Raw genomic sequence first — 26,086 nt, forward strand, 5'->3', positions numbered from 1 at the left:
AAATATTTATAGAAAAATGTATTAATAACTCCATGGCGAGCATTTATATTCTCAAAGGACATAAAACACCCATCCACAAAAACATGGGAAAGATGAGTGACCCCAAGATGACTCCACCACCCCTAATTGGGGTGGCTTAGAACCTCAGGGATATTTGGGTTGTACCACAAAGGAGTCCGGGGGGATACACTGGTAGACGGTGATAACATCTTGTTACCCTCCCGCCAGGCCAGCCAACTAGTGTCTATCGGAGAATGATGGGAGCAATGGCAAACAACAGACCTATAAAGAGTATCTCGAAGAGAGGCCATAGAGCCAAACTGGGCAGATAGAAAAACGGTGGAGTAAGTAGGGGAGGAGCCACAGAACCAATCATTCACATAAGCCAGATGGGAAGCAATAAAATATAATTAAGAAGGTTAGGACAAGCCAAACCACCATCCGCCTTAGATGCCTGAAACGAGGCCCTGGCCACTCGTGGCTGAGACCCACCCCAAAGAAAAGAGAACAAAACAGAATCACGTTTTTGAAATAGCTTTCTAGGTAGAAAAATTGTTGAGGCCCTAAACACATACAAAAATTAGGGTAAATATATCATTTTGAAAATATTAATCCTTCCAATCAAATTAAGGGGTAGTGTAACCCAAGTACAAAGTCTAGTCTCCAGGTGCGTAACAAGGGGCGTCACATTTAGTGATTCAAAAATAGAAAGGTCAGAGTGAACATGAATACCTAAATAGCGAAATTGAGTTGAAATTTGCAAGTTAGAGGTAGACAAAAAGTCATAAGGAACCGTGGGGCCAATGGGAAATGCCAACCATCTGTCCCAACCAACTCGAAGACCTGATGCCGCTCCAAACTCCTCCACCACGCACATCAGATCAGAGAACGACTCAGCAGAACCATCCAAATATACCAAGGCATCATCAGCATATAGTGAAATTATTTCTTCCAGCAAACCAACACGAATGCCCCTGATTGCCACCGCCGCCTGACGAACCGCCAGAGCCAAAGGCTCAATGGCCAGAGCAAACAGGAAGGGTGAGAGGGGACAGCCCTGCCTCATGCCCCTATATAAGGGGAAGGTAGGAGACACATCCCTGTTAGAACGGACCCAAGCCCTGGGATTGGCATACAGCAGTTGTACCCAGTGTGTAAATTTGGAACCAAACCCCATCTGAGACATTGTGTCATGCACCACCTGGCGGAGTCTCTAGCAACCCACAGCATGGGATTCCTCAGGGCGCGGGGTCTAAGTCCCAATCTGCTTATTCACCAGGGCCCCTGATGGTGGGGATGGACTTGGAGCAGACTGAGACCAGGTCGCGACCCCCGAGTACATCCGGCAGTGGTAGAGAGCACCGTCAGAGGTGTGCGGGAAATGGAGCCTGACGTGAAGAGGCTGGCAGGCCTGGTAACAGGGACAGATCCGTGCGGGATGGATGGATCGTCAGGGTAACGTAAAGTGTAGTCAGGCAGGCCAGGTCAGCAACGTGCGGGCAGCGAGGTACCAGAGGAGCAGGCAGAGAATGGTCAGGGTCACAAGTCAGGTTCAGCAACTAACGGGCAGCGCGGTACAGAGGATCAGGCAGAAGAATGGTCAGGTCAAGCCAGGGGTCAAGCAGGAGACAATCAGCAGGGTCAGGATCAATTCAGAGGTCAGCAACAGGAAGCTTTTCAGGATCAGATTACAGGAACAGGACAATAAGACCAAACGGCAATTGACATACCTCTTGTCCCGTTTAAATAGCGCGCCCTGCGCTGTAATTGGTGCCAGGCGTGTGTCCGCGATCGCAAGTGCGCATGCGTGGCCATCGCGATCGCCCAGGTCCCGCTGCCTAGAGCGTGTCAGTGTTCTACGCATGCGTCGCCCGGCGCATCTCAGCAGAACACCTGGTCCCTGACATTGCCCCCCCCCACGGGCAGCCGCCGGATGCCCAATTGTTCTCTTCTGCGTGGGTGATTACTGAAAAATTCCCGAATTAATCTAAGAGGCATGGATGTTCTGGGCTGCTTCCCATGAGTTTTCCCTCCGGGCCGTAACCTTTCCATTAAATGAGGAATTGGGTGTGGCCTCTCCTCTTTCTACAATCTAGAATTGTTTCGACCTCAAATTCCTCATCAATGTTTATGGCCTCCAGAGGTCTAGATCTCCGGTCCGGGAATGGATCCGGTGCTGCGGGTTTCAACAAGGACAAATGAAAGACCGGGTGTATACTAAAGGATTCGGGAAGTACGAGTTGGTACGCCACCTCGTTAATCTTTCGTTTCACCCTGAATGGACCCATGAATCTTGGTCCTAATTTTCTTGATGGGCAAGACATTTTCAGATTTGTTGTGGCTAGCCAGACCTGGTCCCCAGGGTGCAGAACGAGTTTGCCTCTCCTCCTCTTGTCGAAGGACTTTTTATTATTTTCTTGGGCCTTTGTGATAGCTTCTTGTAAGACCTTGTTGTTTGCTGAAAAAAACTGTAGCATATCCTGCGTAGCTGGCACTGGACTTTCTAGAATCGTGTCGGGTGGAAATATGGGATGGAATCCGTAATTGGCGAAGAACGGAGATTGTTGGGTAGCAGAGTGATTCGCATTGTTGTATGTGAATTCGGCCAGTGGTAGGAGATTCAGCCAATCATCTTGAAGGAAGGAGGTGTAGCACCTGAGATACTGCTCCAGAGCCTGTTTTGTGCGTTCCGTCTGCCCGTTGGTCTGTGGATGATATGCCGATGATAACGACAGCTTGGTTCCCAGGGTCTTGCACAGTGCTTTCCAGAATTTAGAAGTGAACTGGTCCCCTCTGAGACAATGTCCTTTGGAACCCCATGAAGTCTCACCACTTCCTTCACGAAGACTTGTGCTGTCTCTGCAGCTGATGGCGTGTTTCTCAGGGGCAGGAAGGGGGCCATCTTGGACAGGCGGTCCACAACCACAAAAATGGCAGTGTGATCTTGGGATGGTGGAAGCTCCACGATGAAGTCGATGGAAATCATCTCCCATGGCCTGTTAGGTATTGGTAAAGGTCGTAGCAGACCCCAGGCCTTGCTCCTGGTGGGCTTGTTCCTCTGGCAGATCGCACATGTCTTTACATACGCTTCACAATCTTTAGTCATACTTGGCCACCAGAACACACGTTGCAGCAGTTCCAAGGTCTTCCATACCTCGAAGTGGCCAGCCAGAGGGTGATCATGGCAGTGGCCCAAGACTGCGGTACGGGTTTCTTCGGGTACCATGATCCGTCCCTGCTTTCACAAAAGTCCTTCCTTATTTTGTAAAGAAACCCCGGTTGGCATCCCCACGGACGCAGCCTGTAGTTGGGACCGTAGCTCGGTCTGTAGAGCAAGGAAATTCAGGATGGTGTTCAGTTTGTGGGTTTCTTCAGGGTCTTTAAACAAACGCGAGAGCGCGTCGGGTTTTGTGTTCTTTGACCCCGGCCTGTATGTGATATGGAACACAAATCTCGAGAAAAAGAGTGCCCATCTAGCCTGACGTGGCCTCAAGCGCTTTGCCGTCCTCAGATACTCCAGATTCTTGTGGTCAGTGAAGATCAGGATTGGGTGTGTGGCTCCTTCCAGTAGGTACCTCCACTCTTCCAATATTGTCTTGATGGCCAAAAGTTCCCGGTCCCCAATATCATAATTCCTCTCCGCAGACAAGAGTTTTCTGAAGAAAGCCATGGGGTGCATCAGTTCCTTGATGCCCTTTCTCTGGGAAAGCACAGCCCCTACCGCGTTCTTAGACGCATCCACCTCCAGAATGTAGGGTAACGAGGAATCTGGGTGGCTCAGTATGGGGGCCTCAGTGACAGCCTCTTCAAGGACTCGAAGGCCACCTGTGCCTCAGGTGTCCGCCTAAAACGCACCCCTTGTCTGGTGAGTTGGGTGATGAGGGACAGGAGGCCTTCTTGAAAAACTTTCTATAAAAATTGGCAAAGCCAGTGAATCGCTGCACAACCTTTTTGTCAGCCGGCACCGGCCATTCCAAAATAGCAGAGATCTTTTGGGGGTCCATGGCTACTCCCGTAGTAGAGATGATTAGTCCCAGGAAGGAGATGCTGCGTTGTTCAAAGCTGCATCTCTCTGCCTTTACGTACAGCCCATGTTGACGGAGCCGTCTCAACACGCTTCTAACATGACCTCTATGCTCCTCCAGGGACGCAGAGAAGATTAGGATGTCATCTAAATAGATGACCACAAAAACGTCCAAGAAATCTCTGAACACATCATTGATGAAGTGTTGAAAGGTGGCTGGGGCATTGCACAGACCGAAGGGCATGACCAAGTACTCGAAATGCCCAAACCTGGTACAGAAGGCTGTCTTCCACTCATCTCCCTCCCGAATGCGGACCAAATTGTAAGCCCCTCTTAGATCTAATTTTGTAAAAATGGTTGCTGTCCTGTGCCTCTGAAATAATTCAGAAGAATGGTCAGGTCAAGCCAGGGGTCAAGCAGGAGACAATCAGCAGGGTCAGGATCAATGCAGAGGTCGGTAACAGGAAGCTTCACAGGATCAGATTACAGGACTAGGACAATAAGACCAAACGGCAATTGACATACCTCTTGTCCCGTTTAAATAGCGCGCCCTGTGCTGTCATTGGTGCCAGGCGCGTGTCCGCGATCACGAGTGCGCATGCGCGGCCATCGCGATCGCCCAGGTCCCGCTGGCTAGAGCGTGTCAGTATTCTGCGCATGCGCCGCCCGGCGCATTGCAGCAGAACACCTGGTCCCTGACACATTGTTTCCCATAAAAAAGGCCAGCGAACTGTGTCAAAGGCCTTTTGCAAATCCAATTCATTTTATATTTATTTATTTCAGGTACTTTTATAGCGCCGTCAATTTACGCAGCGCTTTACATATATATTGTACATTCACATCAGTCCCTAACCCTCAAGGGGCATACAATCTAAGGTCCCTTACTTACATTCATACACATAGGGCCAATTTAGACAGGAGCCAATTCACCTACAAGCATGTCTTTGGAGTGTGGTAGGAAACCGGAGTACCTGGAGGAAACCCACACAGGCACAGGGAGAACATGCAAACTCCAGGCAGGTGGTGCCACGGTTGGGATTCGAACCAAGGACCCTAGTACTACCAGGCGGAAGTGCTAACCATTTAGCCACTCTGCTACCCCGACATCCAATGACAGCACCAATCCACTCCGCCCCTCAACAGCAGCCCTATGTATATGTATATATAGACGTTGAAAATTATCAAATGTGCTCTTTCCAGGTATGAATCCAGACTGGTCCGGGTGTACTAGTGTCAAGATCACTCTCTGCAAACAGGTGGCAAGAAGCTTAGCCAAAATTTGAACATCACTATTAAGTAATGAAATTGGACGATATGATCCACACTGCAACAAATCTCTATCAGGCTTGAATATTAACACTATGAGAGCTTCATTCATAGAATCTGGAAGTGATCTATCCTCAAAAGCTCAGTTGAAAAGACCATGTAAATGTGGGACAAGATCCTACCCATATGTTTGATACCATTCAGAAGGCAACCCATCTAACCACTGTGTCTTATTGGAAGGCAGGGAGCAAACCGCTGGATCTTTAATTAACCTCTTTTTTTCTAGGTGGTGTTGCTCTTGTCATCTACCATATTGTTTACTGAGCAAACCGCTTCCACTGATAGTGGCACATCAAGGAGAGAATGGTTTGCTTCACTCAAGGTGGGGAATTCAAGGGAAGCCTGCAAAGGATTCCTCAGCCGGAGCTCCTGCATCCGAGTACGTTTCATAAAAATGAGCAAAAGTCTGGTTAATAACAATCGGGTCAGAGGAAATCGTACCATCAGGCAATCAGATTTCAGGTATAGAGCCATCAGCATCATCCGTAGAGAGATATGCTAACAACTTACCATTCTTCCCACTATGTTCAAGCAACCTAACCGATAAATAAAGTTGTTGTTTATGAGTTAAGTCAACTAGGTGGAACTGCAGGGCGCGATGAGCCTCGATTAAAGCACCCCGGGACTCTAGCGAAGGAAAAGATGTATACTGAGAGTGCAGAGGTCAGTAAGGCCTCAAGTTGCCTTTGGGTAGCCCTAGTGACTTTGCAGTAACGATCAATATTGGAAATATAGGTCCCCCAAATTACTGCCTTAAAGGCGTCCCATTGATATCCCAGGGCAGAAGAGTGTTCACTGGTAGGCCAATAATTAAGAATATCAGTACGAATAGGTTTTTGAAATTCAGGCATAGAGATCCAGAGAGGACTAAGCATCCAGGCCCGATAGCAGGTCTATGACCCAATTGCAATACCTCACACCTCCATTCCTATAACACACACATTACCCCACACCTCCTCTTTTACAATCACACACACATTACCTCACACCTCCTCTTCTATAATAATACACACACATTACCTCACACCTCCATTCCTATAACACACACATTACCTCACACCTCCTCTTCTATAATAATACACACACATTACCTCACACCTCCTCTTCTATAATAATACACACACATTACCTCACACCTCCTCTTCTATAATAACACACACATTACCTCACACCTCTTTTATAATACACACATTACCTCACACCTCCATTCCTATAACACACACATTACCTCACACCTCTTTTATAATACACACTGCACAAGTTCACCATCACCTCACTCCTCCCTCGGTACAGAGTTCGCCCTCTCACTAGTTTGGTCTTCGCCGGCCCCCATACTGCACATGCGTGCCTCGTGTGTTTCGGAAGACACGTGGGTCCCGGTTTGTTTACACGTGTTCTTCTATGTCAGTGCGAACCGTGAGGGGAACCAGCCATGGCTTCGGTGCTGAATCTGAATAATGAGGTGAGAGGGCTGAGCGCACAGTTCCGTGTTGTAGACCTGTCGGGATAGTCATTGTAAGCTAGAGAGCTCTGACTGAGGGAAGTGTGACTACAATATAAATGCCCCTATCCTATGAATGGCACTGTAGTTGGTGATGGGAAGATTTCTGTGTATCATAATAGGAGCAGACCCATTTAGCAGGGTGTGTGCGCAGTCAGTGCTGAGCTCTGCTATACATGGCCTGATATTGACACAATGGGATGTTTAGGGGTTTCCAAGAGAGCGCTTGATCAAGTTCTTCTATGGAGTGTAAGGATTACACATGAAGGGTATGCATATACATGCAAAGCAATGTATTTCCATAGGAGCAGTTCACGTCAGTGCGTTTCATTGATGTGATCTTCTCTTCGCTGAAAAATAGACCAGGCGCAGCTTTTTCAGAGTGACGCAGCGCGTATAGACGCAGGAGTCAAAACAGCTGACAATTGCGCAGTCATGCAACACTGTACATAAATGAAATTTGTCACTTTTTTTCCCCCACATAGAGTTTTTTTGGTGATATTTGATCACCTCTGGGTTTTTTTATTTTTTTGCGCTATAAATGAAAAAAAGACTGAAGTTTAATTTTTTTTTTAATTTTGCTGTAAAACAAGTTCCTTTAAAAAAATTAATTTCTTCATAAATTTCGGCCAAAGTATATTCTGCTACATATTTTTGGTAAAAAAAATCCCAATAAGCATATATTGATTGGTGTGCGCAAATGTTATAGTGTCTACAAACTACGGAATATATACTGTTTTTTTTTTGTTTTTTTTTTAATACTAGTAACGGCGGCAATCAGTGACTTATAGTGGGACTGCGATATTACGGCAGACAGTCTGACACTTTGTGGAAACCAGTAACACTAATACACTGATCAGTGCTAAAAATATACACTCTTACTGTATTAACCACTTCCCAACTGCCTGTCATTTCCTATTGGCTGGGCTAATAGGAAAATGATGGCCAGGAGGGAGTTTTGTCGATCCGGGTGGGCGCCATATGAGTTCCTTCCCGGATCGCGCGTGCTTGCAGGGCCGCGCTGTGGCGAGATCTGTCACCAGCTGTGTACCTCGGACACAGCCGATGACAGATCTGTGTACCTGTGTATTCAAATAAGTTGGTGCAGCGCTAAATAATAATACATATTAGTAAACATACTGCCATGCCATTTCAAATAAATGTGGATAGGTGGTATCACCTTAAGGTGATTAATCGTGATATATTTAGTTCAAAATAGTCGTGTGGATCAAACAAAGATCACAGTTCCAAGTGTGTGGATGTCCTGATCCGGGAGTGACAACAGGTGCAAGCCAAACGAATGGATAAAAAACGCACTCACCAGATGTGCGTTTAAAATGCACAATAATAAATCCTGCGTCATCAGGTTATAGAAAGGTCATCAGAAATGGGCACTGTGAATGATGACACTCACACAGAGTGCCCAATGAGAGACCACATAGTGTGATATTGCTTAAGGTACCTTTTTATTCAAGGATAATGGGTGCAATGGTAAAGACAGATTTTCAAAAAGTTCCAAAAATTACTGACCATGTATTCAGGGTATGTTGTGGCTAGATGTCCAGTTGCTGCTGCCCGCTGACGCGTTTCGTGCGTTGCACATAGTCATAGGGATGAGGGACCACTATGTGGTCTCTCATTGGGCACTCTGTGTGAGTGTCATCATTCACAGTGCCCATTTGGAGGATAGATGACCCTGATGGTGATACCTGGTAGCGGTTTCTGGTGACCTTTTCTGTGAAGCTGGGATGGTGATTCGTATGGTAACCTGACCCGAGATCTGATGACCTTTCTATAACCTGATGACGCAGGATTTATTATTGTGCATTTTAAACGCACATCTGGTGAGTGCGTTTTTTATCCATTCGTTTGGCTTGCACCTGTTGTCACTCCCGGATCAGGACGTCCTCACACTTGGAATTGTGATCTTTGTTTGATCCACACGACTATTTTGAACTAAATATATCACGATTAATCACCTTAAGGTGATACCACCTATCCACATTTATTTGAAATGGCATGGCAGTATGTTTACTAATATGTATTATTATTTAGCGCTGCACCAACTTATTTGAATACATACCGTATTTTTCGCACCATAAGACGCACTTTTTTCCCCCCAAAAAGGGGGGAAAATGTCAGTGCGTCTTATGGAGCGAATGTAAAGCGGCCGGTCCGGTATTTCTGCCGCCACCATGTCAGAATACCGGGCCGGCCGCTCAGCTGTTCTCCCCTGCAGGGCCTTACCTGTTCCTCGCTCCAGCGCTGCACAGTCTTCCCGCGCTGGCTTCTGTGACAGCCGGGTGCCCACTGCGCATGTGCTGCGCTTTGTGAATGATCCGGTGTCTTCTGGGACACATGAAAGGTCACAGAAGGCGCCGGGCCATTCACAAAGCGAAGCGCTTCTTGCACCTGCGCAGTGGGCACCCGGCTGTCACAGAAGCCGGCCCGGGAAGAAGAGGGAAGGCAACTCCGCGGAAGTGGGAGCGGGTACCTGTCAAATTCAGGTACCCGCTCCCCCTCCCTCCCCAAAGGTCAGCAGTCTCTGGTCATCCCCTTCACTGTCTGCAGTCTCTGGTCATCCCCTGTACTGTCCGCAGTCTCTGGTCATCCCCTGTACTGTCTGCAGTCTCTGGTCATTCCCTGTACTGTCCGCAGTCTCTGGTCATTCCCTGCACTGTCCGCAGTCTCTGGTCATTCCCTGCACTGTCCGCAGTCTCTGGTCATTCCCTGCACTGTCCGCAGTCTCTGGTCATTCCCTGCACTGTCCGCAGTCTCTGGTCATTCCCTGCACTGTCCGCAGTCTCTGGTCATTCCCTGCACTGTCCGCAGTCTCTGGTCATTCCCTGCACTGTCCGCAGTCTCTGGTCATTCCCTGCACTGTGTCCGCAGTCTCTGGTCATCTCCTGCACTGTGTCCGCAGTCTCTGGTCATCTCCTGCACTGTGTCCGCAGTCCCTGGTCATCTCCTGTACTGTGTCCGCAGTCTCTGGTCATCTCCTGCACTGTGTCCGCAGTCCCTGGTCATCTCCTGTACTGTGTCCGCAGTCTCTGGTCATCTCCTGTACTGTGTCCGCAGTCTCTGGCCATATCCTGTACTATGTCCGCAGTCTCTGGTCATCTCCTGCACTGTGTCCGCAGTCCCTGGTCATCTCCTGTACTGTGTCCGCAGTCTCTGGTCATCTCCTGCACTGTGTCCGCAGTCTCTGGTCATCTCCTGTACTGTTTCTGCAGTCTCTGGTCATCTCCTGTACTATGTCCGCAGTCTCTTGGTCATCCCCTGTACTTTGTCCGCAGTCTCTGGTCATCTCCTGTACTATGTCTGCAGTCTCTGGTCATCTCCTGTACTGTCCGCAGTCTCTGGTCATCCCCTGTACTATGTCTGCAGTCTCTTGTCATCTCCTGTACTGTGTCCGCAGTCTCTGGTCATCCCCTGTACTATGTCTGCAGTCCATTGGTTCAGAATATTTTTTTTTCTTGTTTTTCACCTCTAAAACCTATGTGCGTCTTATGGTCAGGTGCGTCTTATGGAGCGAAAAATACGGTATATACTATTGGAGGTTTTTTTTGGTTGCCTTTCGGTGTATCAGCTGCTTATTTATTTGAATACATATACATACATGTGTGTATGTATGTGTGTATATATGTATTTACATATATATACATATATATATATATATATATATATATACACAGTTGCAAGAAAAAGTATGTGAACCCCTTGGGATTACATGGAGTTTTGCATGAATTGGGCATAAAATGTGCTCTGAACGTCATCTAAGTCACAACAATAGAAGAACACAGTCTGCTGAACAGAATACTACACAAACATTAGATGTTGCCATGGTTTAATTGCACATAACATGTAAACATTCACAGTGCAGGGAGGAAAAAGTATGTAAACCTTTGGACTTAATAACTGGTTGACCCTTCTTTGGCAGCAATAACCTCAACCACACATTTCCTGTAGTTGCAGATCAGACCTGCACAATGATCTGGAGTAATTTTGGACCACTCCTCTTCACAAAACTGTTTCAGTGTAGCAATATTCTTGGGATGTCTGGTGTGAATCGCTCTCTTAAGGTCATGCCACAGCATTTCAATCGGGTTGAGGTCAGGATTCTGACTGGGCCACTCCAGAAGGCGTATTCTGTGCCGTTGCAGCCATTGTTTTGTTGAATTACTTGTATGCTTTGGGTCATTGTCCTGTTGCATCACCCATCCTCTGTGGAGCTTCAGTTGGCGGACAGATGGTCGTACGTTTTCCTGCAAAATGTCTTGATAAACTCTGGAATTCATTTTCCCATCAATGACAACAATCCGTCCAGGCCCTGAGGCAGCAAAGCAGCCCCAAACCATGATGCTCCCTCCGCCATGTTTTACAGTGGGGATGAGGTTTTGATGTTGCTGTGCTGTGCCTTTTTTTCTCCACACATAGTGTTGTGTGTTCTTCCCAAACAACTCAGTCTTGGTTTCATCTGTCTACAGTATATTTTGCCAGTAGTGCTGTGGAACATCCAGGTGCTCTTTTGCAAACTTCAAACGTGCTGCAATATTCTTTTTGGACAGCAATGGCTTCCTCCGTGGTGTCCTCCCATGTACTCCATTCTTGTTTAATGTTTTCCTTATTGTAGATGTCTCAACAAAAATGTTAGCATGTGCCAGAGATTTCTGTAGGTCTTTAGCTGACCTCTGGGATTCTTCTTTACCTCATGCAGTATTCTGCGCTGTGCTCTTGCAGTCATTTTTACAAGACGACCACGCCTAGGGAGAGTAGCAACAGTGCTAAACTTTCTCCATTTGTAGACAGTCTGTCTTACCGTGGACACAAGAACATCAAGGCTTTTGGAGATACTTTTGTAACCCTTTCCAGCTTCATGCAAGTCAACAATTCTTGATCGTAGGTCTTCTGAGAGCTCTTTTCTGCGAGGCATGGTTCACATCAGACAGTGCTTCTTGAAACCAGTAAACCCAAAACAGGTGTGTGTTTTTTAAAGGGCAGGACAGCTGTCAGCAACACATCCAATATCATCACACTGATTGGAGTCAAGGTTGGCTCACTCCTGGCTCCAATTAGCTCTGGGAGAAGTCATTAAGCTAGGGCCTCACATACTTTTTCCTCCCTGCACTGTGAATGTTTACATGTTATGTGTGATTAAACCACTGCAACATCTAATGTTTGTGTAGTATTATGTTCAGCAGACTGTGTTCTTCTATTGTTGTGACTTAGATGACATTCAGAGCACATTTTATGCCCAATTCATGCAAAACTCCACGTAATCCCAAGGGGTTCACATACTTTTTCTTGCAACTGTATATATATATACTCTTTGTTGTTTTTGGTAGCGTTAACTAAAATCTCTTCTATTAGATCTGTGTACCGGCGCCAGTACCATGTGACCTGCTGTGACCAATCAGCAGTTATCATGACTGTTGTAAACAATGGATGGCTTCCTTTTATGCCATCCATTGTATACAATTGTATCACTAGCTGTGATCAGTCAGTGATCACATGCACAGACTGGGCCAATCACAGCCCATCTGTGTCATGTGATTAGCCGTGGCTAATCGCAACAAAAAAACCTGAGAAATTCTTTTGATATAAGCAATCATATTTTCTGTAAAAAAACAAAAATACTGGTCACTTCCCCAAAGTAGTACAATGTTACTATGGTAACATTGTACTACTTTGGTCATAGTGTAATATGAAAAGAAAATCGTAAAGAAAAGAGAAAAAAAGTAATAAAAAGAATTATAATTTTTTTCTTCTACTGTTACCAACCAGTGTCCTCAATCACTGCCACACCAGTTATATGATGATGCTGTACTGCACTGGTGACTGTATGTAAAAATAAATTGTGCAAAATAATTTTTTTAATTCATTTTTCAAAAAATTATGACAAAAAAAGTACAACTTCAAAAAACTCACCATGCCTCTTAAGAAATAAATCAGACTGTCTACTTTGCAAAAAGGGGTAATTTGGGGGATATCTGTACTGTTCTGACATTTTTGGGCCTCAAGAAATTAGATCGGCTGTCAGTACTTCAGGATTGATCAATTTTCAGATATACACCATAGTTTGTGAACTCTATAACTTTCCTACAGACTAAATAATAAATACTGATTTGGGTTATTTTCACCAAAGAAATGTAGCAGAATACATCTTGGCCTAAATTTATGAAGAACAATTATTTATTTGCAAATTTTTATAACGGAAACAAAGAAAAAACAGTTTTTTCTTTTTTCAAAATTGTCAGTCTTTTTTTGTTAATTTAGCAAAAAATAAAAAACCCAATGGTGATTAAATATTACCAAAAGAAAGCTCTAGTTGTGTGTGGCTGGGAAGAGGTTAAACATCTAGGGCGATCAAAAGGTTAACTGTGCCTAGCCAGTGTTTTGTGTACTGTGTGTGTTGTTTTTACTAGGCAGTCTGCTGGAGTTTATTCCCTGCTTTGCAGGGAAAGAAAATCCAGCAGATCGCTGCTGACAGAACATTGCTCTGCTTTGTTTACATCGGCAAATGTGTTCTGTATTCTCGGCGAACAATGGGTGTCGGTGCTCATCCATTGGCTGGCACCTGTTGATCGGCTTCTGCTGTGTCCTGTCACAGTAGAAGCGGTGCTTCAGTGGCTCACGCTTGCCCCTTGGGTGGTAGTGCATAATCACGTTTATATACGTGATTTTGCACAGAAAGACCGCCCTGTACCAATAAGTCTGCTACAGGACAAAGTTAAATATTGCAGCCCATGTTAAAATGCATAATTTCAACACACATGCTGTTACATGCACACATTGCATTATGAATGGATCTTTAATCTTCAGTTAAACATGCTCCAATGCAGGGGACCCCAGTACAGGGGCTGTGTCCTATATTTTACAAATATTCACAGACCAAAAAAAAATAGCTCTATTAATATAACATTTAAACTAATGAGCAAACACTCCTGGAAATATGGATACAATAACACCAGATGCCCATGCTTTCTCACATCAGAGTCCCCTCTTTCAGATAAGAGTCCCCTTTTCACATCAGAGGACCCCATCATATTAGAACCCCTGTTTTACATCAGAGGCCCTTGTCCCCGTGTCCTGGCACAGGGCAGGAAACAGGGCGGATCTGAAAGAAGGGTGGGGGGTGGAGCAGGTCCTTTTCTGTGCTGGGGTGGCCCTGGATACTTTGGCCCTAGATTAGTGCCTAGTGTTTCCTTGGTCTGGTCAGGCTGATCCTCCTGCACCATAGCAAAAAGTTTGCGGTTGTGTCTCCAGGTCTCTCGGCAGCATTATTGGTCATTATTATGCTGGGAGTCGACCCGCCTGCACCATGAGAACACATGAAGCAAATATGGGACAAGTTGTCGCTGGCTAGGGAAAAACTTGTAGCAGAACATAAAAGTCCTTTGTGATGTAACTCAGTATACACTGCTCAAAAAAATTAAAGGAACACTTTGAAAACACATCAGACCTGAATGAGGAAAAATATGCTGGATATCTATACTGATATGGACTTAGTAATGTGTTAGGAACGTAAGTATGCCCCATCATTTGATGGAAATGAAAATTCTCAACCTACAGAGGACTGAATTCAAAGACACCCTGAAAATCAGACTGAAAAAAATGGTGCAGTAGACTAGTCCAGTTTGCTGACATTTCATTGCAGCAACTCAAAATGGTACTTAGTATTTTGTATGGCCCCCACGTGCATGTAGAGGTCTGTGCGTCCCTCCATGAATATGCCTCCCCAGACCATCACTGACGCACCACCAAAATGGTCATGTTGAACGATGTTGCAGGCAGCATAACGTTCTCCACTGCTTCTCCAGACCCTTTCACATCTGTCACGTGATCAGGGTGAACCTGGTCTTATCACAGTGCCCACTAGAGGCATTGGGCCCTCAGGTCACCCTCATGAAGTCTGTTTCTGATTGTTTGGTCAGAGACATTTGCACCAGTGGCCTGCTGGAGGTCATTTTGTAGGGCTCTGGCAGTGCTCATCCTGTTCCTCCTTGCACAAAGGAGGATACCGGTCCGGCTGATGAGTTAAGGACCTTCTACGGCCCTGTCTAGCTATCCTAGAGTAACTGCCTGTCACCTGGAATCTCTTCCATGCTCTTGAGGCTGTGCTGGGGCAAACCTTCTGACAATGGCATGTATTGATGTGCCATCCTGGAGGAGTTGGACAGCCTGTGCAACCTCTGTAGGGTTCAGGTATCGCCTCATGGTACCAGTAGTGACACTGACCCTAGCCAAATGCAAAACTAGCAAAAAAAACAATCAGTAAAGATGAGTAGGGAAAAAATGTCATAGGCTTCCACCTGTAAAACCATTCCTGTTTTGAGGGTTTGTCTCAGTGTTGCCCATCTAGTGCCCCTGTTGTTAATTTCATTAACACCAAAGCAGCTGAAACTGATTAACATACCCCTCTGCTACTTAACTGACCAGATCAATATCACAGGAGTTTATTTGACTTGATGCTATGCTCTGATTAAAAAGTGTTCCTTTAAAATTTTTGGAGCAGTGTATTTAAATATAATCTTTGGAGGTAACTGCTCATGGCTCTCCCCGCTATGATCTGTTGCAGGTATAGGATCTTCAGTGGATATAGAGTCTTGTTTACAGGGGCATCAATGTAAGGCCAATGTGTACCTCTTGAATTGTGAGTACCCAAAGCAGAACTAAATCCATCTATTTAGTGTTTTCTGAAAACCAATACATTCAAGGCCATGAATAACTGCTATGCAGAGCCATACAAAGCAGTGTGCATTAACTGACAGGGGAGAGATCTGTGTTTATATACAGGTCTCTCCCCTGTCGGAGATACTTGGCAATCACCGGCCAGGACCTGGTTATTGACAGCCGTGGCCACGAATGGTGGCACGTTATACCCAGAAATGCATTATTTCTTCTATAGAGCGGAGGGGAAGCGATTAATACTTAAATTCTGGGCTGAGCACTTATACCCCCTTCCTTCCCAGGCCAATTTTCAGCTTTCAGTGCTGTTGCACTACACTTTTATCATTTTTTTCGCACAAATAGAGCTTTTTTTGGTGGTATTTAATCACGACTGAATTTTTTTTGTTTTTGCTAAATAAACAAAAAAAGACTGAACATTTTGAAAAAAAAGCATGTTTTTCTTTGTTTTTGTTATAAAATTTTGCAAATGTTATAAACAAATTTAGGCCTATCTGTATTCTGCTACATTTCTTTGGTAAAAATAACACAAACCAGTGTACGTTATTTAGTCTACAGAAAAGTCAGTTTTGGTTAAAAAAAAATTTTTTTATCAGTCCCTCATGACAATCTACTTGTAAACGTGTAATATTTTTAACATTGCACTGTTTAGCTGTTTATCAGACCTTGAAGTGTGATGAACAACGATTGGCTGCTCCCCAGGAAAGAGTGGGCTTATACTTTATCCCTTTCGCTGCCAGAGCCGTTTTTGCATTTTCGTTGCCAGAGCCAGCGGAGAGGCTGGCACTGTGTGGAAGCAATCAGCAGCAGCATTGCCACCGAATGCTTCCACCTGACAGGTGAACCCTGCTGCTTGCCCACAGCAGGGCTAAAGGGAGAAAAAAACTACCCACCTGGCTCCCAGAACTACATGTCCCAGGCATCGGGCGATAGGAATCCAACATCCCTGCAAATTATGTACATTTGTTGAATAACAAATCATATAGACTCAAACATAGTATATATGATAGATTATAAAAACCTATATAGGTACAGGATGTTGCTGCACTCTGATTCAATGATTCTAAAAGTAAAATACTAACTATAAAATATTTAATGACTCAAGCACTGAAATGAATGAAGAAAAAAAAAAAAAGAAGAAAAGGACTCATATCATGACGCCAGACCACCCTTTGGCTAATAGGTGGATCAATCAATGAACCCATGTATCTCCAGGTCCTCATTGTGTCCACTAGGGACAAGAGAACCCAAAGTGCATATCCAATCGGTCTCTCACCTGCCTAACTTTTGAAATTTCTTACCACTGTCAGAATCTTCTTTAACCACTTGCCTACCAGGCACTTATACCCCCTTCCTTACCAGGCCAATTTTCAGCTTTCAGCGCTGCCGCACTTTGATTGACAATTGCGTGGTCATGCAACATTGTACCCATATGAAATTTTGATCATTTTTTTCTCACAAATAGAGCTTTCTTTTGGTGGTATTTAATCGCCACTGGGCGCTTTACTTTTTGCGCTATAAATTAAAAAAAGTGCAAAAAATTTGAAAAAAAAAAAAAGTTTATTTGTATCTTTTATAAAATTTTTCAAACAGGTATTTTTTCTCCACTGATTTGCGTTGATGAGGCGGCACTGATGGGCACTGATAGGCGGCACTGATGGGCACTGATAGGCAGCACTAAAGGGCACTGATAGGCAGTACTAATGAGGTGGCACGGATGGGCGGCACTGATAGACAGCACTAATTAGGGGTCACGGATAGGCGGCACTGATATGCAGCACTGATAGGCGGCACTGATAGGTGACACTGATGATGGGTACTGATAGACGGCACTGACTGGCATCACTTCTGGGCACTGACTGGCGGAACACCTGGGCACTGACTGGTGGCACTGACTGGCAGCACTGCTGGGCTGCACTGGTGGGTGGCACTGGTGGGCAGCACTGGTGGGTGGGCACAGGTGGGTGGCACTGGTGGGCACAGGTGGGTCGCACTGGTGGGCACAGGTGGGTGGGCACAGGTGGGTGGCACTGCTGGGCACATGTAGGTGGCACTTCTGGGCACAGGTAGGTGGCACTGCAGAGTGGCACAGGTGGGTGCACTGCTGGGCACAGGTGGGGGCACTGCTGGGCACAGGTGGGGGCACTGCTGGGAACGGGTGGGCGGGGCTAGTGGGCGCACTGCTGGGCGGAACTTGCGGGTGTCACTTCTGGGCACCGATCATCAGGGCACTGATCATCAGTGCCCTGATGATCGGTGCCGATCCCCGCTCTGACAACTGCCGGTTCTCGGCAGTACTTTCCTCACGATCTGACAGCGTGAGGAAAGTGCAGCCGAGAACCGGCACTTGCATTTCCCTGTGATCAGCGTGTCATTGGACACCGCTGATCACGTGGTAAAAGGCCGGTGGGATCGGCCTTTCACCACATCACGTGATCAGCTGTGTCCGTAGGACACAGCGATCACGGAGATCGCCGGGTGCGCGCCCCCTGGGGCGCGCAGGAGAGCGCATTCTGGGAGGACATCATATGACATCCACTCAGACCTGGCCGGCCGCGGTGAAGCCGTCATTCGGCTATGCGCGGTCGGCAAGAGGTTAAGGGATTCAATACCAAATACCTTCATACCTAATGGATTGTTGTTGTGTTTTTCTTAAAAATTTCACGATACGGAATATTCTTGTTTTTATTCTTGTTACTATCCTTACAATTGATAATGTTGCACTTGTGCTCTCCAAACTTGACTCTCAATGGATGTATAGTCCGGCCAACATATAAAAGACCACATGGACAAATTAATCATATATGACATGGTACTGCAATTAATGAGCTGTTTGATCTTATGTACATGACCATCAGTACCAACAGCATCCTTTTTCCGATGCCACATGTACATGCAAGCCCCACAGTTGGTCACCCCGCATTTATAGCTCCCTTTTTGATCGAAGAGAGCTAGCCAAGGCCTGGCATTATTTCTCTGGGTGGTGCATGGTTTCCTAATCCTGCTGGGTGCAATGTAACTTCTGAGATCTCTAGGTTTTCTAAATATAATTTCTGGTCTAGGAGCAAGACATTGTCCCAAAACAGTCAGTTATTGTGACTTATTTGGGAGCATTCATCATATTGAACCAAATATTTCTGATAGGCCTCCTCCACATGGGCCTCACTGCACCCCTTTTCCAGGAACTTAGTTCTCAGGATAGCACCTTGCTCTTCATAATCTGCCCTTGTGGTGTGGGTTCTCCCTAGTCTACATCATTGTCCAAGTGGGACATTACGAATCCACCTAGGGTGGTGGTTACTGTTACTAGCGTGTAGGTATGAATTGCCGGCACTTGGCTTAAAGTGTGTTTTAGAGCAGATATTCCCATTCATGCCCGCTCTTGGCCCCAAATCTAGGAACACTAGGCATTTTTCATCTACCACATGTGTGAATCCGATGCCAAAGGAGTTATTTTTGCAATGTGCTAGGAATCCATCTAAATCCTCATCTGACCCATGCCAGATAATCAAAATGTCATCTATATATCTGGCATACATAACCAAATTGGCCCAATACGGGTTGTTACTCCATATACACTCTTCATCCCAGTATCCCATAAATAGGTTAGCGTAACTAGAGGCAAATCTTGCCCCCATTGCAGTACTTCTTATCTGCCTGTAAAAGTTGCCTAGGAAGGAGAAGTAGTTATGTGTAAGGGTGAAATGTATAGCCTTCTGGAGAAAGGTGGCCTTTACAGAAGGTATATTGCTATTTTCCAGAAAATGTTCAATTGTCAACAGACCATACTGATATTCTATCGATGTGTGCAAAGATGAGATATTTATATTCTGGGCACCAAGTGAAGGAGGATAAGATATCAAACATATGTCCAGAGTCTCTGACATATACGATGGTAAATCAATGACTAACTCCTGGAGGAAGTGATCTATGTAGCATCCAGGTTGCTGGTGATGCTGTCTATGCCTGCTATGATTGGTCTACCAGGGGGATTTACCAATTATGAATCTTGGGTATATGGTAGAAATAGGGTGTCTGGGTATTGTTTAAGCAGAAATAGGTACTCATTTTTGGATTCTCCACATCTTCATCCAGTAGCTCCCTCAGGGCCTCCTTGTATTCTGAAAGAGGATCCATAGGGAGCCTCTCGTAAGTGCTGGAGTCCCCCATCAATCTCCTCGCTTCAGTAAAATAAGTATCTTTGTCCTGAATAACCAGTCCATCCCCTTTATCTGCTCGTCTGATAATAATATCCTCCCTGTTTTTGAGTCATAGTTACTTCACGGCTGTCTCCTCTAGCTGCATGTGGGGTGTCTTTTTTTTTTTTTTTTTTTTTTTTTTATTGTTTTTGTACCCACAGATCTTTTTAATGTCTTCAAATATCATCTCATAAAATGTGTGAATGAAGTTCCCTTTTACCCAATGTGGGAAAATAGTAGACTTGGGTTTAAAATCTATGTGTATAATTTCTCCATTCTCTTTTTCATAGGGTCTCTTGTCCTAGTCTAGTTCTAATTCTAGGCCCTCACATGCTGCTCTTGGAATAGACTTTCCAGCAGGGAGTGCAGGGTCATTGCTAAAGGAGCTTGCATTTAGTGATCAATGGGAGTGTCTGTATCTGCTAAAGTCTCCTTTATTAGGGCAAAGTAGCTTTTCACAGTTAAATTCCTTACATATTTGATTAGGTCTATGAATAATTCAAACAAATTGGAAGGATTTTTGGTGGCAAAATTGAGGGCTTTGTACAGTAAATTCAGTTCAGTATCAGTAAACATTGGGCTGGATAGGTTATAGAATTTTGTGGTGGAGTGTTTTGGAGTTATCTCTTTCCTCTTTTTGGTATTCTTTCCTCCTCTTTTTCCTTGCCTTCACCTCCTTCTCTTTTTCTCCCCATATTCCTTTGTGGGGCTGGGCTGTACTGGTGCACTACTGCAGGGGTGGAGATCCCCGCAGCGCCCTTCTCTAAAACAAGAGGGGGAACGTGAAAGATGGTCGACAGGGGGCGGATCTTTTGATTTGGTGCTCCTGGTACTAGCATGAGTGATGATTTTAATATTACTATATGCATTATTGGTGGTGGATGCACCCACTTGTGGGTGTGTCGTAGGATGGAAATCCCCATGTGGTCTATGATGGGGTTTATTCTCCAGAGTGGGTGGGCCTCTGTGAATTTCTCTAGGTCTTTTTTTAGAGGCAGTCATATTCCTATAATTAGCTGAAGTGACATGAGGTTTAACAGAGAAACGGTTTGTTTTGTTATAATAAAATGATGTGCGGCGCTAAGATCAAAAAAATGTCTATAAGTTAGCATATAAACATAAAATACTGATTATTGATAAATCATATAAAAGTTCATCAGGTGACTATGGTGCTCATTAATCATACGTCTTCCTAGACCCGGTGGATGTGCATATAGGTGTATAAGCAATGCGCACTCACCTGAAAGCGCACGTAAACGCGCGTTAGTAATTAATTTAGATATCATGGGATGATGGCAGGAATCCTAAGCCTTTCCTCTATGGGTGGATGGATTCTGAGGTGTGGATTCACTGGTATCAAGGTCATCCAGAGTTCCCTTTTATGGGATAGGTGGGTGCAGTCCTCTGTATCTAGTGGAGGCTCACTTTCTGGATGGCTGTGAATCAAAAACCCTAAAGAGAGGGAGTATGGTAACCACAAGAAGGAAAAATAGCGTCAACTCTTTGTGCTTGCTGGCCCAAGAAATATTTCTCCAAGTATACATAGGTCCCAGTGACAAAAGATATCTTTTCCTTGCTTGTATAACACAAACGTTCATCCACAGCTCACTCAGATATGACTCTCTGAGTCCCAAGCCAAGAGCAACTTGGATGCTCTTGGCTTGGGACTCAGAGAGTCATATCTGAGTAGTACCATATATATCTGAGTAGTACCAGTAATACGTTACACTACACTTGTGAGATATTTTTCAATTACATCCCCCTCCTTTGTCATCAAGTCCTTTGTCCCGGTTCGGTCCAATGTTCCATACCATTTATTATGCAGCGCTATGAGTAAATGAAGAACTGATACATATATCAATACAATGAGTAAAGGAATTAGTCCATGCAGCAGTTTATAGTATATAGTATAAAGTGACTTTGAGTGCTCTCCTCTAATTCATATGTTTCTGATATTCAGGCGCTGTGCGAAATGGTGCTGAAAAAATGCACACTCACCAGAACGCACAGATAAATGGGCGTTTGTTTAAACATGAATTCCCCTCTGGGTCGTTAGGATAAGGTCTGTAGTACGATAACCTCCCTCCAGGGCTCCTGGGTGCTCCTGTCTGTTCCCTCAATAGGTGGCTTGCGGACTTCTCCTCAAAGCACGCTCCTTACCCAGTAGATGGATGAATGGCTGAAAATTGATGCTCCCCAGGGGAGTCAAGACAAGGACATACCCATAGTGTAGTAGGTGATAAAAAAATTTATTGGCATATCAGGCTACTCGATGATACACAACAGTGTGTATAAATGAAATATGGACTAACCGTCCAGAGTGAAAGATGGCCGCCGGAGCTCCACGATGCTCCGACGGCGTGACGTCACGGCGTTCCTGGCTCCTCCTACGCGTTTCGTGCACACGCACGTCGTCTGGGGGGATTTGCCAATGAACGCCGAGCCGTGCGTCGTCCTTATATATGCTAGGCGCATGCGCATTACAACGGCGCCATGTTTTAGAGGTCTGAGCCACAGACGGCTGGGTACTAGATCGGGCGCCATTTTTCGTTAGTTCAATTCCATATATACACTGTCATAACAACAGTGCATATAATCGGCCAGCTGTTATTGTTGAATATGTAAATATGGCTCCATGACAACCTATGCTAAGTATTTAGAACCCGGGGACCAATTAGTCAGTAAAAATAGGTCCATACAGTATAAATTCTAGTTAGCCTAGTAAATATGGGAAACGAATTCAACAGGGCATAACGTCTTATATGTGGCACTAGCATATAGAACAAGACTTAGAATATACATACAATACAAAAATGTGCAAAATACAATCTGTTAATAAAACATGTATAGTGTATCCCATGTTATGCAGTTAAAACATATAAAAAACATGTGAAGAGCATGTTTACTAAAAGTTAAAAGCGATGCCTATGAGTGTACACCTTATATCGGTCCACATTCGATATTGAACTATCCCAATATCTGACATAGAAATCCTATTGATATCAAGCTAAATATAAGTAGATAGAGTAGAATAACATCATCACAATCCACTCTATCCAAGTGGCAATCAAAGTATATATAGTCCATAGACTTTTAACTGTTGTTGATGAAGCAATTTAAGTCTATATCTATATTATGACCTTTTGGGTGTAGGGTCTGGAGCTCATATATCCAGCGTGTTTCAAGCTGTGAGACCCCCCGAAGTCTATTTGTCCCCCTCCAGTGGGGTTGTATTATGTCTATTCCAACAAACTGTAAAGATGAAGGATCATTATGTTTCCTTTTAAAATGATAAGATAGTGAGTGATCTTTATACCCCTTTTTAATGTTGCTAACATGCTCTCTCAGTCTGTCGCGTAAACGTCTGGTAGTACGTCCCACATACTGGAGTTTACAAGAGCATTCAAGAAGATAAACCACATTTTTGCTGTAACACGTAATACATTTATCTATCTTATATGTTCTTCCTGTAGTGCATGAGGAGAAATCATATATTTTCCGTTTCCTTACATTATTAGTTTTGCAGATAACACACTTATTACATGGAAAAAAACCTTTAATGTTTGGTGCAATAGAGATATTATTTGGAGGGTTGATAACATTTGGTGCTAGTCGATGTCTTAACGCCATAGCTTTTTTATAGATCACTTCTGGTCTTTCTGGAAGGATTTTGGATAGAACAGGATCCGCCAACAAAACATTCCAATTTTTATTAATGATATGCTTAATGGCCCCATGTTGTATAGAGTATGTGGTTAGGAAAGGGCAAGACAATGGCTTATTAGTCATCCTTTTGTCGTCTAATAAAGTAGTTCTATTTATATTGGCCACTTGTTGGATAGTTTCATCAATTCTACGCTGGGGATAACCCTTTTCCACAAATTTAGTTTTTAAAACCTCAGCCTGTGCATAATAAGTCTCAAGTTCCGTACAGTTCCTTCGGATTCTCGTAAACTGACCTTTCGGAATATTGGCTAGCCACGCTGGGTGGTGGCAACTTTCCAGCGGGATGAAACTATTCCTGTCAGTTTTTTTGAAAAAGGACTTAGTAATAATCCTCCCATTATCATTTAATAAGGTCAGGTCCAGAAAATGTATATCTCTAGTACTAAATGTATAACTAAATTCAATATTCAGGGTATTGTCATTAAGTGTTTTAAAAAAGTTATGTAGGGAATCTTCCTCCCCATTCCATAATAAAAACACGTCATCGATAAATCTTTTATAAAATACTAGTTCCGGCCACTCTCTAGCATAGATTAAAAACTCCTCCCAATAAGCCATAAAAAGATTTGCTAGGCTGGGGGCAAACTTAGCCCCCATCGCTACGCCTTTGGTTTGCACAAAGTAGTTGCGATCAAACCAAAAGTAGTTGTTTTGCATTGCGAACTGCAATAGTGTTAAAATGAAGTCAATATGTAGGGGAGATAAAGTGCTATGTGTATCCAAAAAATATTTGGCGGCTTCTGACCCATCTTCATGTGCAATATTACTGTACAGGGATGTAACATCCGCTGTAACTAGGAAGGTCTGAGATGATATTCTAACGTCTTTGATGTCATTCAAAATATGCTTCGTATCCTTTAAGAAAGCCGGAGTCTGTGTAACCAGTGGCTGCAGGAAGTAATCTATATATTCCCCTACTTTGGAGAACAATGACCCTATTCCACTGATAATAGGCCGTCCTGGTGGTTTGGTCGGGTTCTTGTGTACCTTTGGGAGTATATAGAACACTGGAAGCCTAGGAGCTGATGGACATAGAAAATTTTTTTCTTTTTTGTTTATTATTCCGTTCTCAAATCCCTTATTTATTAAGCTTTTCAATTCTTTTTTCAAAGTTAGTACTGGATTGCCAGCTAGGCGAGTATAGGTGGTAGTATCATTAAGGATTCTATAGGATTCCTCCAGGTAATCAAATTTATTCAATATGACAACCCCTCCTCCCTTATCAGCTGGTCTAATGACCAGGTCTTTCCTTTCTAAAAGGAGATCGATTGCTTTCGTGTTATTAGTATCAAAAGTTTTTTTGATTTTTAAGTTTTCCAGATCTTTTAATACCAATTCTTTAAAGATATTAACATATGATCTGGACTGGGGTGGAGGATTAAAAGTAGAGGCATTCTTTAATGTTGAAAAATTGGTAATACTGTTCTGATTGTTACTTAATGGGTTTGAATAGAAGTGTCGTTTTAAAGAAAGCTGTCGTGAAAACTTATGGATGTCAATATAAGTTTGAAACTTGTTTAATTTTTGTTTGGGGGCAAATTTTAACCCCTTATCTAGAAGTTTTAATTCAGATTGCGTAAGTGTAGTGTTACTTAAATTGAAGATACCTTGACCGGCTATGTTTTCCTTTTCTTGCCTGTTTCTGTTGATCCTTTTGCCCCCCCTCTTCCCTCTATGGAACCGCTTCTTTTCCGAGACCCCCCTTCCCCTAAAAAATGCACCTGAGGTGTTCTATTGGGGTCATAGTTATGTGGTGCTCTTGGAGGTGTCTGTTGATAATTCCGATTGTCATAATAATCCCTATTGGGTTGTGGGTTAGGTGGTTTGTTTGAGGTCAGGGGCCTCTGGTTATAATGTTTGGGGGATGCCACTCCTCCTTGGTTGCGAGGGTGGTAATTAGTATTAGAGTAGTAGTTTTGTTGGTAATGCCTAGGAGATGCTCCTGCTCCTTGTTGATGAAGATGGGGGTTCCTATTATAATAGTATTGTCCACTATTAGTTTGGGGGTGTTGATCATATGTAGGGTGCCATTGTAAATTCCGTGCCCCTACATTATGATCATACAGGGGTTCGTATCTATTTGATGTTGGGACATTATACTGACTCGATAGTTTATTATATTTGGGAGAATGATATTGTGGGTGTGTAGATTCATGTCTAATATTGGATACTAACTTCTTGGGTTTCCTCTTAGTAGTATCAGTGGGGATAGGCGTTATTTGTAAATTCTCCTCATCTAATTGCCACTTAAAAACAGCATTTTCTTGATAATCTTTAAAATCTCTGGCATATTTTTTCTTTTTCTTTATTTTTTGTTCTTTTTCTACATTTTCAAGATACTTTTTAACTTTATCAGATTCCTTATTGTAATCTTCCGTTCCTTTATATGGAATGAGCTTATCTCTAACGGTATTAATTTCTGAGTCTAGATAAGTTAATTTTTTCTTTTTCCTAGTAATTAAAAATTTAATTAAATCAATCCCAGCTTTATTAAAAAATTGGAACCACTCCAACCTACTGGTGTCATCCATATATTCAGGGGGTACATCCCACCTGAGTGATCGCGGAACCATACCATCTTTGAGATATTTATCCAAAAATGATACATCCCATAAAGTTCTG

The 26,086-nt window shown here is 44.0% G+C and overlaps 1 protein-coding gene across 1 annotated transcript in view; it reads left to right on the forward strand.

Moving 5' to 3' along the window:
- The first annotated feature begins 6,674 nt into the window (after positions 1–6,674).
- SRFBP1 (serum response factor binding protein 1) overlaps positions 6,675–26,086 on the forward strand; it is a 172,734-nt gene continuing 153,322 nt past the window's right edge. The window contains exon 1 of the mRNA XM_089673637.1: positions 6,675–6,812. Within this exon, the coding sequence (XP_089529763.1) occupies positions 6,783–6,812 (30 nt within the window). The 5' untranslated portion in view covers positions 6,675–6,782. The remainder of the gene's footprint in view (positions 6,813–26,086) is intronic.

This window comes from Staurois parvus, unplaced genomic scaffold, assembly GCF_062004578.1.
Source record: "Staurois parvus isolate SC_StPar_1 unplaced genomic scaffold, SC_StPar_1.0 ptg000004l, whole genome shotgun sequence".
NCBI lineage: Eukaryota > Metazoa > Chordata > Amphibia > Anura > Ranidae > Staurois > Staurois parvus.